General features: G+C 34.9%; 3 protein-coding genes across 4 annotated transcripts; 1 reads left to right on the top strand and 2 right to left on the bottom strand.

The window, feature by feature from the left end:
• Positions 1-29: 29 nt before the first annotated feature.
• LOC140047144 (proteasome subunit beta type-1-like) lies at positions 30-4,016 on the top strand. Its single transcript, XM_072091984.1, has 6 exons — positions 30-186; positions 684-791; positions 1,485-1,566; positions 2,015-2,144; positions 2,671-2,777; positions 3,240-4,016. Exons 1-6 carry the CDS (start codon positions 104-106, stop codon positions 3,423-3,425), a joined length of 696 nt encoding a protein of 231 aa, XP_071948085.1. The 5' UTR covers positions 30-103; the 3' UTR covers positions 3,426-4,016.
• Positions 4,017-4,218: 202 nt separating this feature from the next.
• Positions 4,219-9,613, bottom strand: LOC140047141 (death domain-associated protein 6-like). Of its 2 annotated transcripts, XM_072091981.1 has the most exons (4): positions 9,529-9,613; positions 6,783-8,322; positions 4,880-5,761; positions 4,219-4,303 (listed from the first exon to the last, which is right to left on the bottom strand). In XM_072091981.1, the coding sequence occupies exons 1-3, from the start codon at positions 9,589-9,591 to the stop codon at positions 5,535-5,537; spliced, it is 1,830 nt and encodes a 609-aa protein (XP_071948082.1). In that variant the 5' UTR covers positions 9,592-9,613; the 3' UTR covers positions 4,219-4,303; positions 4,880-5,534. The 2 variants fall into 2 exon arrangements, with proteins under 2 accessions (XP_071948082.1, XP_071948083.1); XM_072091982.1 differs by lacking the exon at positions 4,219-4,303 and having other exon boundaries at positions 5,610-5,761; positions 6,772-8,322.
• A 549-nt stretch (positions 9,614-10,162) lies between these two features.
• Positions 10,163-14,598, bottom strand: LOC140047143 (flavin-containing monooxygenase 5-like). The gene is made up of 3 exons (XM_072091983.1): positions 14,464-14,598; positions 12,309-12,935; positions 10,163-12,144 (listed from the first exon to the last, which is right to left on the bottom strand). Exons 2-3 carry the CDS (start codon positions 12,930-12,932, stop codon positions 11,179-11,181), a joined length of 1,590 nt encoding a protein of 529 aa, XP_071948084.1. The 5' UTR covers positions 12,933-12,935; positions 14,464-14,598; the 3' UTR covers positions 10,163-11,178.
• Between the last annotated feature and the right edge of the window lie 448 nt (positions 14,599-15,046).

The raw sequence follows: 15,046 nt of genomic DNA, 5'->3' as shown, positions 1-15,046 counted from the left end.
ATTGTGGTGTTATCAATAGAGGGCGTTTTTTGGAGAGTGACTTTGCTGACTTTTTCGCACACATTTTTTTCTCAGATAAATTTAGGTTAATAATTGTATAACAATGATGAATGTTTGTAATCCAATACAAGAATATGCTGCAGGGGGAAAACAGAATAGATTTTCTCCTTATGCAATGAATGGAGGGTAAGCAAATATTTTGTTTTTGTAACCTAAATAAAGGTGAGCTTAGGCCCCCCTGAGCTAAGCTAGTCAGACCTGAGATGAGGCTATATGATTCATCGCCTTGATTGTTGGCTGTGATGTGGATGTGTGATTATAGGTTTATGGTCTGTGTATACTATTTGTATATAGGCCAAGTTCCAGCTCATCTCCCTCGTCTGCTGTGGGTGGTAGAGAAAGCAGATGTCCGACATAGGCTAATTGTTTTATTATTGTTATTATCAATAATCATTTCCAACCAACCAATGAATGAATAAAAAAACAAACTCAATGATGATGAAAATGTTGAAGAAGAATGTCTGAGCTGACTGAGTGAGGGAAGCAAGGGAAAAAAAAGAAAAACTTGTTGGTTTCAAAGAACTTAATTAATGCAACATTAATTAATTGTACCATATTATTCTGATTCATTCATACTGTGCTATTTAGTATTATTTATTAATTTTGATTGATTAACTTTTCAGAACCGTACTGGCCATAGCTGGTGAGGATTTTGCAGTAGTAGCATCAGACACAAGACTAAGTGAAGGATTCTCCATTCACAGTAGAGATCAACCTAAAACATACAAACTGTACGTAGGCCTAGTTTTTAATTCGTAATGTCTTCCTCTTCTCTCTTGTTGAAATGTTTTCCATCATTCAGACATTACGCTTTCCATGATTTTTCTGTTTTGGGCAGGATGGTTTGTTATTGTGCTATGTATATATAATATTAAATATAATTATTAGAGTTAAACATTTCTTATTTAAAAAAAATTCATATTCATATTATCCTGAACGTCTCTCACTAACACCCCCCCCCCTTCCCGCCCGCCCCCTTCCCTTCTTGGAACTTTTTCCATCATTCCAACATTATGCTTTCCATGATTTGTTTCCATATTTTTCTGTTTTGGACAGTTATTGTACTAATGTCTTTTTTTATTTGGTTTATCCAGTTTTCCCTTGGTCTTCCTGGCAGGTCTTTTAACTTTCCTTTCATTTCAGTTTCCTTCATTGCTTGTTTAATTGGCGTATCATCCGGTAGTCTAATTATATGTCCATACCATTTAAATCTTCATTCGTTTAATTCTTTTACACCATTCTAGATAATTATGTTAACTACTTAATTTGATTCTTCCATTTTATTATGAATTCTTTTAAATTAATGAACAGTACTCTATTATTAGCTAAAAAATAATACAGTACTTCAAATAAAAGTTACATGAAAAAATATTAATGTAAAATTTATTTTATTTACTTGTACAGTACTTATTTTATTCTTACAGAACCGATAGCACTGTTCTTGGATGTGCTGGTTTCCATGGTGATTGCCTTACGTTAAACAAAGTATTATCATCAAGGTTAAAGGTATCAAAATGAACACCAAACATATTCACTAGAGTACTATAGTAAAAGCCCAATAAGCTCTGTTTACACTATCAAACTTTATGTGACAAAAAATGTGATGTGCCCATATAGGAACATGATGACGTCATATCACTAAAATATGTGGGCATATCATTACCATATTTTGGCACATCACACTTTTTTTGTCAAACTAGTTTGATAGTGTAGACAGAGCTTTAGGCCACTAGAAATCCTGGATCCACCACTGTGATATGAATCACCAGTTTCTAGTAAATCAAAATATGCGTGACAAAATAAACTGAAAATACATATAATATTATACTGTTTTGATAACCAATCTATCTAACCAATCTATTTAAATATCGCAAAATACAACATCTAAGTTTAATAATCCACAAAATAGATAGGCGTTCTATAGTGACATTAAATGTTATTTTCTTTAAACCAGTCGTATGAATACACACATCATGCCAAGATGAGTTGCAGTGCTGTAGCTGCTATGCTTTCCACCATTCTGTACTACCGACGTTTTTTTCCATATTATGTGTATAATATCCTGGCAGGAATTGATGATGAAGGTATACATTCTTTCATATTAATTTTAAAATAATTTTTTTTTATTTATGTTTTGTTTTCACACAAATACAGTAGTAGATTTAGAAATACTACTGTAGTTTTTTATCACTTAAAAATAAAATAAAAAATCGTAAAATTCATTATTATTAATTTGTTAATATTTTAGTAGTATTTTATTTTTAAACTGTTCTTTGTTGGTGGGTACTGGTTTTATGTATTGGAACATTTCCATTTTTGTTTCAACGTTGGTTGAATTATTAAAATCTAATACATACAGAAGGATAAGTGTTCTTCTTTACAAACTTTATTCAAACAACGCTTTTGGATCAGCGGTACACGCTTATAAAACAGTGCATTCTAACATTAACAGTTACAAAAATAACAAACATCAAACTATAAAAAAAATTAACTTAATGAAAATGGTAAATAAAACAGTATTACTGTATATACAAAATACAACCCAAAAATTAAGAACAAAATATGTTCCATGATAGCTTTGTACCAATACAAATGTTGTTTTATTTACAGGCAAAGGTTGTGTGTACAGCTTTGATCCAATTGGCTCCTATGAACGAGAAACATACAGAGCGGGTGGCTCAGCCAGTTCAATGCTCCAACCTTTATTAGATAATCAGGTAGAGTGCATGACATTACAAAAGATACTCAAAATTGTAACTTTGATCATGTTACATGAGTTGTCCAAAACAATATAGATTATCTGATAAAACGCCTTTGCCATTTTTCCCCTGACTTTATTCAATGTTGTACTCTCTAGGAATGGACTGTCGTTCAGTAGTAGTTAGTACTGTAGTAAAAGCCCAATAAGCTTTGTCTACACTATCAAACCATATGTGACAAAAAATGTGATGTGCCCATATATTATGATGTCATATCACTACCATATTTAGGCATATCACACTTTTTTGTCAATGTTGTACTCCTCTCTCAGAATGTGCACATAATATACTGTAGCTATAGCATGATACTTACCCCAAAAAATGCCCCAAGGGGTTTTCTGATTAAAATTTCAGCAAAAGATTTTTATCCATTTCTCTTCCACCATCCTCACCACGTTTTTTTTTTTCTTCAAAATTTAGATTGGTTTCAAGAATCAAGAAGGTGTTGAACATGTACCACTGAGTGAAGAAAAAGCGATTGCTCTCGTCAAGGATGTCTTCATTTCAGCAGCGGAAAGAGACATCTACACTGGAGATGGAATCGTTATTAATGTAATCACGAAAGATGGAGTGAAAGAAGAAAGGTTTCCACTCAGACGAGACTGAGTACTACTCGTTCAATTTCACTTTCTTTTGCATTGTGTTCTTTTGCGCATTATACATCATAAATTCCACATTTGAAAACATCTCGAAAAGAAAAATTGTAAATTTCATCAATAAAAATAATGTTTGGTGTTTCTATTATTTCCGATAACACAATGTGTAAACTAAGTACCTTACTATGTTTTTTGTATGCACACTATGCTTTTTAAAGCTCTATCTACACTATAAAAACTAGTTTGACAAAAAAAGTTTATTGTGCCCAAATATGGTAGTGATCTTCTTCTTCTTCTTCGTATTAGGAGCCAACTTAATATGTGAAGACTCTGCTCCTCCAACTCTGTTTTGCTAGCTCTACTGTATTTTTGTTCTATTTAGTTATTCTTTTACAGAATTTATTTATTTATAATTATTATTATTAATTATCATTATTATTGTTATTATTATTATTTTTTTTTTTATATATGATATGACATCATGTCTATATATGGGCACATCACATTTTTTAGTCACATAAAGTTTGATAGTGTAAACAGAGCTTCAGGATGCAGACCAATGTTTTGTCAATAAATTAACTATAGTGACAGATATAAAGTATTTTTGTTGTAGTTGACACAATATAGTTGCCTTAAATTAAAAGAATTCTTCAGGAATAGTCTTCAAAGGGGTGATGGTAGTTAAAACATATTGCATCTTATAAATTTCATAGTGTCTTCTTGGGGAAGAGGAAGGGTGTTCTACTCTGGTGATATTGTAGAAAATGGTGTTCACACATCTGTTATACATCGAGTGGACACTTTTCTGTGAGACAAACATGTTTTAATACTACGGCCAATTCCTATTACTACTTTTGTTGGGTCTCGAAAGTGTCCCCTTGATATAGCCTCTACTGGGTCCCAAAAGTGTCCCCTTGATATAGCCTCTACTGGGTCCCAAAAGTGTCCCCTTGATATAGCCTCTACTGGGTCCCAAAAGTGTCCCCTTGATATAGCCTCTACTTGGTCCCAAAAGTGTCATCTTGATATAGCCTCTACTGGGTCCCAAAAGTGTCATCTTGATATAGCCTCTACTGGGTCCCAAAAGTGTCCCCTTGATATAGCCTCTAATGGGTCCCAAAAGTGTCCCCTTGATATAGCCTCTAATGGGTCCCAAAAGTGTCCCCTTGATATAGCCTCTAATGGGTCCCAAAAGTGTCCCCTTGATATAGCCTCTAATGGGTCCCAAAAGTGTCCCCTTGATATAGCCTCTAATGGGTCCCAAAAGTGTCCCCTTGATATAGCCTCTAATGGGTCCCAAAAGTGTCCCCTTGATATAGCCTCTACTGGGTCCCAAAAGTGTCCCCTTGATATAGCCTCTAATGGGTCCCAAAAGTGTCCCCTTGATATAGCCTCTAATGGGTCCCAAAAGTGTCCCCTTGATATAGCCTCTAATGGGTCCCAAAAGTGTCCCCTTGATATAGCCTCTACTTAATCAGTAGTGACATGGCTTTTTTGTTGTCTTGCTTTAAATTCCAATTAATTCTATAGTCATATTAAGAATAATTGTCATTTTGTATGTTAAAAAAAACACAACAGACTTTTGTAAAAATACAATTGGAGGTCAAAATGTTTTTATTTACAAAATCATGTCATGTAATATCGTATTTAAAAGTAAACTTTATTTTCTCAACAAGAATAAATTATTGTAGCGTTGAAAATACAATAGAAAACCCATATAAAGATACATAAAGGTCTGTCTACACTCTAGTTTGACAACAAATTTGCTCAAATATGGTAGAGATATTCCAAAATATGGTAGTGATACGACATCAAGTCCATATATGGATCACATTTTTTCTGTCACATCAAGTTAACAAGTTAAAGGGGAGGAAAACTGGCATTGCAAGAAGGTTGAAAAGTGGCATCTAGGGGTCAATCCAGGGGTACATGTGGTCCCCTTTTGACAGCTAAAATTAATGAACTAGTTTTCATAGACTAATATATTTAGTTTCCCCAAAAAAACCACAAATGATTGTAATAATCTGAAAAAGATTCATCCCTGTTGCCAACATATTGCTCCGTTGTGTATCAAAAATTACCTATCTACATAATCAGAAAAAGAATAACTTTTGGCAACTTAATCTGATAGAACGATACATTCTTCCTCATCGGATGAAAGAGGTGGGGGCAGTATATTCTTTACGAATCCGACCATATGGTTTATCCGCTTAATAACTGGTGGTGAATCGTCCAGACTTTCGTCGGAGCTGGATAGGATGATAATATCGGGGAAGCTGTTTGAACTTGTTGAACTAGTAGAAGGTGGAATAATACTGTCCTGTTTTACACCGTTGAGATTATCACCTGTAAATGAATATTAATTACCTTATTATAAATAATCAAAGTGCAAACTGAATGAAGGAGCTTAACCTCTGTCTACATTATCAAGTGATATGATAGTGATATGACATCACCGTGTCCATATATAGGCACATCACATTTCACAAAGTTTGATAATGTAGACAGAGCTTTATACACGAAATATGCAATTGAATGAGCGGCTACAATAATTCAGGATTAAATGTTATTAGGAGTTAATATGAAAACAAAAATTATGTGTGCTTCTTAGAAGAGAGCAAAGATTTTAACTTTTAAAACAATTTGCTAACTTTGTTTATAAATTATTGTTTTGATAACTTTGGAGCAAGAGCAGTTAATTCTGTTCAGCCCTATCCCTATTGCTTGCTCCTGGCAAGATTGTGCTGAATGATAACATCCTGAATAAATATTATTATTGTTAGTGGGATATTATGATAAAATCACCAAAGGCAGTGGCTGTGAATGCTGTAGTACAGTAATAGAAAAGAATATTAATCACTGTTTAACGATGTTCAATTTTATGCCTTCTACAAAAATGTCTCTCCTGCCAAGAAAATGAGTAACTTAGTACTTTGACCAATGATTATGAACTTGGGTGTACTATACAACCAATATCTGTGCATTTATTCAAACTAATCAGTGTCACCTGAACCTTCTGTGACCTGATTGAATTATTGTTATTGCCCTGATTGGTTAAATATTTATTATATTGTCAATGCCAGCTACACAATAGTTTGTTTAACCTTGGATCCTACTTGGACGTAATGCAAAGACGCAAGAGCAACGCATGTAATTTGACCAATCACACGCGATGGTTTATTCGCACTGTTGCATGTCATTGGTCAGCTTGCTTGCGTCGTGCTTACATCCTTGCGTTATGTATTGCACTAGTGGGAACCAAGCTTTACATACAATATACACAGTATATCATTCTATGGCATTGAACATGAGAGTGAAAAATTGTTAGTATGTGCAAGAAATAAGCCGCCACCTGCCTTATACTTGCCTGTAGAGGTAGTACTTTGCTTGGAACCCTGTTTAGCACTTTCTATATCAATAGACTTCTCCTCCGCTACAATGGAATTACTCGAATTGGTCGTCTTGGAATTGTGTTCTACCGTACCTGGTTCATGCTTAGTCACGATTTCATTCTGGTGGTCATCTTCTAAATCAAGACTAACACATTCCATTTCAATGGACTTGGCATCATCCTTACTGCAATGAGCTATCTGGTGGCAATCTCCTACTATTTCAGGTTCATGCTCTGTTTCAGATTGGTATTCAAAAATTGTGATATCTTCTGGTAAAAATTGGTCATCTTCTGTATCAAGACTTGACGCCACTGATCTCGCAACATCAAGATCATCATCATCGTCATCATCTTCACCAGTTGAAATCTCCACATTGTCGTCATTTTCGCTATCATCACTTTGTTTAAGTTCATCAATTACATCTTGTAAGTCATTTTCCTCAATTTCGTCATTCTCTTCCTCAATTTCATTATCCTCATCCTCTTCGTCCCCATTTTCAGATTCCTCATCATTTTTGTTTTCAACTTTTTTTCGTTTCATTGGAGGGCTATCTTCGCTTGAGCCTTCTGCATTCTCTTCTTGTTTTTTCGAGAAATTATTTATAACCGTTCCTAGTTTTTCTTTCCCGAGTTTGCGATTTTCACGAAGTTTTTGATTCAGTTCTTGATCTATTTTAGAAGGATCATTAGTTACTTTGAAATCTTCTGTTAAATGCGATCCAAAGTTATAAGCAAGATCAACTTCTCTTCGATGTTGTAATCGATTACCAATTATTTTAAAAGATTTTTCAGCAATGTCATCTACTTCTCTTTCAGACAAATGCAGTTCTTTTTTGGTATTTACTTTTCTTACAACCATCAAAACATCACTAAAATTAGGAAATTCTGGTTTGTTCATTAACTTCTCTAGCTTTACATTGATTTCCTGAAACCGAGTTGCCTCAAATATTAAATACTGTTCCGTAACTCTACCCGTGCTGGTTGAAACGTCTTTAAGTTTACATAATTTTTCCCAAACACGATTAAAGCGTAACTTAAGTTTTCCTTCCATAACATAATCTGATTCGTCATTGTCCATATCATCTAGCGTCAACTCCTTTTCTCCTAATCTCTTAATCTCTTTTGATAAATCTTTTAAATGCAGTTCAAGTTTTTTAATTCTACGTTTTCTCTTCTTCTCTTTTTTTCGTTGAGATTTGGTTTTTACTTCATCTGTGGCTGACGAAGTTTCTCCCATATTTTCTATTGACGCTTCATTTCCGTTATTCAAGTCTGAATCAACTTCATTTCCATTTTTAAGTTTTGCAGCACTAAGCATACGTGAAACCTCGTGAATGTGTTGGTAGATAGAACCTCTTCTTTTTCTAATATCTGATAAATGCTCAAACATCATGCTTCGAAAGTCTTTTGAACTTGTATATTTCACATTTGCATTTTTATACTTTTTACGTAGCAAAGCTAGGATTGAAAGTTTTTGATCGACTTTAGTGATGCGATTTTCAACATCATCAATAAACTGTAAAAAAAAAAATATTCATTTTAATTTACACATCACATCATCATCAAAGCTACTAGTTAGGCCTATATACATAGATTTTCATTTTTTACGCGTTTGTGTGTTTTATGTCACGTGCAATTTCAAACTGTGTTGCGTGGACTGTGAAGAAAGAAGGCCAGTCTAGCTAGTGTAGTACACTCTCTAGCCTCAAATGCTATAGGAAGCTAGCTATTGGAACTAGGCCTAGACTACTTAGTAACTAAGGATCAGGTGCCGTTTTCGGCCACCTCGACTTGTATGGACTATACCATTATAAAAAGAAGGAAAATAGGGGTGTCCCATTTCTTAATTGAGTGTGCTAATGTATTAAACTAATGTTGCTTTTGTTCTTTTGTTTAGTGCGTTATGTTTAAGCCACAAAGGGAAAACACCTATGCCCTGCATGCTGTAGAATTAATTGCAGTTTTCAAGTTAATATAGTATATTATGGCTCTTTATTTCTATATAATTTTTTAGGTAACCTTTCCAAATATGGATATTAGGTGGATTCCCTATGGTGAATAATTGTTACAGATTTATAGATACAGAAAGACTGAACAAATTAAAGAAATTAGTTTTTATTCCAGTTACAAATAAATAATATAATTTATCCAACGATAACACAGCAGTAGACTCAGTAGTACATTTAATAAAGATGACAGTAGGCCTCTAGTTTACCTAGCTAGTACATTTTAATAAGATCTATCATAATAATATTATTAATAATAATAATATATTACTATTTTTAGTCCACATGAATCATGGAGTACTCCATGCATGAATATGATGGATGGAGGGGATGGAGCATGTATAGATAGGCCTAGCTAGGCCTACCTCCATCATGGATAGGCCCCATCATGGAGCATCTATTTTATTTAGGCCCTCTCTGGTTAGCCTAGCCTACTCTATAGAATATAGGAGGCCTACTACTAGTACTGGCATAGCAGCTGATAGTCCTACTACTACTAGTACTAAGCTAGGCCTAGAAGTACTAGGCCTACTAGCCTACTAGTACTAGGCTAGGCCTATTAGGCCTAGCCTGGCCCTAGTCTGCGAGGCCTAGGCCTAGCCTAGGCCTAGTACTTTATTTTAGGCTAGCTCGACAGCCTAGCTAAAGTTAAGTTACAGGACCTCATACATAAACTATACCTAGTAGAGTAGGCCGGGAATATTTTCAAAATTCACCTTATCGAATATTTTTGTAGACATATCGCCTTCTTGGCCTTCTACATTTTCGTTTCCCGACATCTTGTTCTCTCCTGATCCTCCTCTCTCGACGACGATCACACACACACACACACGTACGTACACAGAGAGGAGCCTGCACAGCAAGCACCAAAGATACAGCGGCCAATTGTTAAAAATCACTCCTGTATTTTCGCATTGGAAAAATTGGTTCCGGAAGTACGTCATACCACGGAGGTAGCCCTCTCACGTTTGGAATCATCCGAAGTGGTTTTATGAATATTTTACTGATTTTCATTTGACTTTTAAAATAGAGATGTATTATTATAATATAATTAAGTAGCATATGCGGTAATTTTAAAATTTATATGTACATCAGCTTATTATATTGTTTTTTTTGCAATAATTCTCATAAACCTACCCACTTCCGTACGGCGGAGCTCTTCTTTATACCGCCCACAATGCATTTCGGGAATGTAACGTGATTTTGTTTTTTATGTGTATCAAATTTTAGGCGCGCTCTCTCTACTACTTTTTCAACGGAGTGTTAAGTTCGTTAAATGTTGGGGGCGCGCATGGAATAGATCGCAAAATAAATTAAAAATGTTAATACAGTTTTCAAAATAATGCCTTTAATTAATCTGATCAATCAATCCCTTTTTATCAAGCAAAATATTATTTTCTTTCATATAGGCTAGTTAGGTCTATAAAGCAGTCACTCATCAGAAAATACACACAAAATCATAATATAAAGACATTTAACAGGAATTAGTAGGTTATGCGGGGTTTTATGGTACAGTATAAACAATTGATTTTAAAACATTGATCATATTATTAAAATTACTTTTTGGTCTTAAAATCCCATGTAGGCTAATAAAAGATTGTTCCAATTAGAATAGGCTATAAGGGGCTAATAATTGATATCAGCAAAAATTGATGTTCTCATAATTTAGTCCCATGATTTAATTAAATTCATTCTAACAATTCTTTAAACGCAGAATTTTAATAACCTCCTATATAAAAAGCTAGTATATTTTGGCACATTTAATATGTTAGTTAGTAATGTTTATTATACTAGGTGTGCCTGCCCACAAAAATAACAACCTTTGAATTAACATAGTTAATTACTTATGGCAATTAATTATATAGCACCTTTTCTATTATATGCAAATTATTATAATAATCTAGCAATGTTACACATGTCATACAAATTAGAAATATTTCATAAAAACAGCAGCGACGACTGCTAAAACTGCAACTATTTTCAATATTTTGGTGAAACTACCTGGTTTGGCCTTTGACTTTTAAAACTCTAGATTTTGTAGGATATAAAATTCTATCCATTGCTGTATTTATAGCGTCCTTTGGCCCCATCCCACTTACCAGGGCCATTTAATCGGTACTGGTAGGGATAACATGGCCCGAAAAAACACCTCAAATCGAACACGTCAGGGTTTCGTAGAAAGATTTTGAACAGATTCGGTTTAACTCTAAACTCTGAAGCAATGTCGTTCAAATAAGGAATCCAATCGACTTAATTTCTTTCTGTTTTTTCTCTCAGCACTTTGGGACAATCTTTTGATTGTAAAAGCGCTTTATAAATTGAACAACATTAACATTCTCAATTATATTTGTATATCATCATTAAAATTAGAAATATTTCATAAAAACAGCAGCGACGACTGCTAAAACTGCAACTATTTTCAATATTTTGGTGAAACTACCTGGTTTGGCCTTTGACTTTAAAACTCTAGATTTTGTAGGATATAAAATTCTATCCATTGCTGTATTTATAGCGTTCTTGGCCCCATCCCACTTACCAGGGCCATTTAATCTGTACTGGTAGGGATAACATGGCCCGAAAAAACACCTCAAAGCGAACGCAGGATTTCGTAGAAAGATTTTGAACAGATTCGGTTTAACTCCAAACTCTGAAGCAATGTCATCCATATAAGTAATCCAATCGACTTGTATAGTATGGCGTTGTGATGTCACGTATCGTGCTGCCATCAACTCTTTTTTTGCAGAGATTTCCTTCATCATAGCGGCTTGTGACGGGGCTTTTACTGCTCCCGAGATCAAGCGTGTCACCCAACGACTTTGGATCTCCGATATTGGCATAATAGCACCCCAAGGCTGTGCTAATCCAATAACTGCTAGTGTTGATGGGGTCACTCCAACAGGTAGAACATACTTATATAAAGACGCTTGGTTTTTATCCACTTTCACTATCGACTCGTCGATGAATGGGAAACTGAATGTATACCCAGTAGCCAGGATAATCACATCGATATTATCCTCAAAAGTTCCGTCATCAAATTCTACAGACTTCTTGTTAATGCGTTTAATATTACTCTTTATTTTCAAAAAGCCGGATATAATCCTGTTTGGAAGGTCGTCATTTACTGTTGGATGCTGAGAGAAGAATCGGTGTTCCGGTTGAACACCATAATTAGCATGGTTAAACCTTGCATTTAGCTGTGATTCTGCAATGCTATTGACGATTGAGATGGGTACAATATTATGAAATCTGGTAATGTTGTTTATATCACTAGGCAGACCATCATCTGAAATACGATTTATTACCCATGCACCCCTTCTGGTGCTGAGGAATACCTGAAATAAAATTTGATAAATAAATTAAAAGGCAGACTGCTAAAGTGTTGTTGTATGTGAATGCCCTTTTACATTTGTATGTTTGTAAAATAAATATTGCATGTGATTTGCTTATTGTAATTCATGTATTGTTTCTGAATATTATATTTTGTAATTTGAATCACCTGTTCTGCATGTCGACTCAACTCAACAGCCGCATCACCGCCAGAATTCCCAATGCCAACAACCACAATTCGTTTACCCTCAAACCCATGATGGTCTATGTACTCATGGGTGTGTAGAATTCTACCGGTAAACTTGTCTTGACCGGGAAACACAGCAACATGCGGGTCGCAGTGATGACCGTTGCATACCATAACACCATCAAATATTTCTGTTGAAACTGTCTTTGTTTTCAAGTTTGTAATGGTGACTTTCCACTGTCCCGTCTTCTTGAAGTCTTCACACTGAGTAACATGCTCAACTTTAGTCTGAAACTGAATATATTTAGTCAGGTTAAATTGCTTTGCATAAAGATCAAAATACTTCTGTACGTACGTGTTGTGCATGAAGTTAGGGTAGTCTTTTGGAATCGGAAAATCACTGTAACACATCATCTCTTTGTTTGTGTTAATAATTGTTGACTTAAAGACACCAGCTTGTTCATCTCGATATTCTCTAAAATTCCATAACCCGCCAATTTCATCGGTTTTCTCAAAGCATACAGGTACTAACTCTTCATCAAGGCAGCATTTGATAGCTGTGAGTCCGCTGGCTCCAGCCCCAATCACGGCTACACGCTTAGACATGATCTGTGGAATCACAATAAAATCACAAAATATATACTGACATATGCATTTTGCTTATTTTTCAACCAAAATACAGTATAAACCTACCTTGTAGTAGGAGTAGTAGATAAGGAAGGAGGAATAAAATAAACGCTGTGGCTAAAGATACGGTACCGTATCCTAACTTCCGTTTGCTAAAGGTACGGTAAAATTGCATTACGTCATAATCAGTCAATGGGGTGCTGGTACGTGTGTGACGTCATCGTATAAAGATTTTTTTTTCATATCGCGAAATAAAAACAGTGATCAACCGGCGGCTTAACATTTTCTTTATGCTTCATTTAGCGTTATATTATAAAATATCCCCGTCGTGTGACAACAACTAAATGTAGCCTAGGCCTACGTCTGTTATTATTGATAGGCCAAAACATGTTAATTTTAATTCTAGGATACAGAAATTTACCGTTTCAAAAGAGGCGCCTATTACGTACTATAACCATGCTATAACCTATAGCCTCGGTATATGAGTTTGTTTGCCAGGCTGGGGACAGCTGCATGTGTGCGCTGATTTCTGTGACTAATTAAGACCTGGGCTAGGCCTATTGTCTAAATCATAGTATTTGAGGGTCCCTTTATTGTCCGCATTTGCTTTTTGTTTATGGTCACCATCTGTAAACAAAGTTTATTAAAAAATATAGGCCTAAATAGGCCATTTGGAATCAAAATAAAACCCTCATAGTAACTATGGACGAATGAACTCGACGCAACCAAAGAATATATATTCTTTGGTTGCGCAACACAATTTCCCACATTGAATTATAATTCCTTTACTTCTAATTTGGCTATATCAACATTTCTTATTTCTACTGTAGTGTAGTGTATAATGTTGTATAATGAAATAATATTTGAGATTGAGTGCATGTTTTAAACTCTTTATGTAACGTCCACCAACCCATGATCTTGCTCTATTACTACAGCATCGACGATTCTGGATTAAACATAATGAGTCACAGAATCATCAGCGCACACATCCATCCGTCGATAGGCATTCGCGATGTGAAAAAAAAAATCCAAAGTCCTTATACGATGACGTCACACACGTACCAGCACCCCATTGGCTGATTATGACGTAATGCAATTTTACCGTACCTTTAGTAGACGGAAGTTAGGAAACGGTACCGTATCTTTAGCCACGGCGTAAAATAAAACATTTCATGTGCCTAATTCAGTATTCTATAATTTATAAATGAAACAAAGATGTCTTCTCAGTTAGATTGAATGAAGTGAAAGTTTGGTGCTAGCATAATTTAGTTTAATCTAGGCCTATCAGGCCTAGCAATAGCCTAGAACTTACTAGCCTTACTAAATTCTAATACTAGATGGAGTCTTTATTTACTCATCATTATAGATAGATAGTACTGTACTACTATACTAGTACTAGTAGTAGTGTGGCGTACTGCACTAGCCTTCTTAATCTTGCTTCCTTAGTATAGTAGTAACAACTCCCTGGTTTATGAACAAAATAACACTTTTTTATGTTGAAAATACTTACAATAGCGTTCCAGACTAACTACAACTGACAAAGAGATGAACACAATTTCATAATATACTGATAAAACTTAATAATTAATGAAGAAGCATTGTAAAGCGACCAAAGCGACTGATTAAAGTCCGCATCACACCCTGGATATTGTAAACACATCGAGAATCGAGAGAGGAATCACATGTACAGTGTGTGATGAGGTCAAAGAGCACCACCATCCAGGTACGTTACAAAGATAAGTTTGTGCACGTGGTCGTCTGCACGCACGTCCTCTTTCCCCTGACAAAATAATTGTTGTTGAATATATGTCCACATAAATAGTGATTGAGATTCACTTTTGACCACAAATTCCGGGTCAAAAACAAATTTGTAAAGCAAAAGATGTTCAAAGAAAGAAAGCCTGTGTGTGTCTGGCTTTCAGTGTCAGACCATAGAGATATAGTGAATATCTCTTATTTATGGTCAGACAAATGGTTTTTTTGTACGGATAACTTTTATTAAAACAGCAAAATGATGTTGAGTAATGTCATTTCTGTCTGGTCACCGATAGTTAGATCTTCCTGAACTCATATTAATCTTATTGGTAAAAAGA

This window comes from Antedon mediterranea, chromosome 4 (genome assembly GCF_964355755.1).
Source record: "Antedon mediterranea chromosome 4, ecAntMedi1.1, whole genome shotgun sequence".
Lineage (NCBI taxonomy): Eukaryota > Metazoa > Echinodermata > Crinoidea > Comatulida > Antedonidae > Antedon > Antedon mediterranea.
This window is presented reverse-complemented; position numbering and strand designations above follow the sequence as displayed.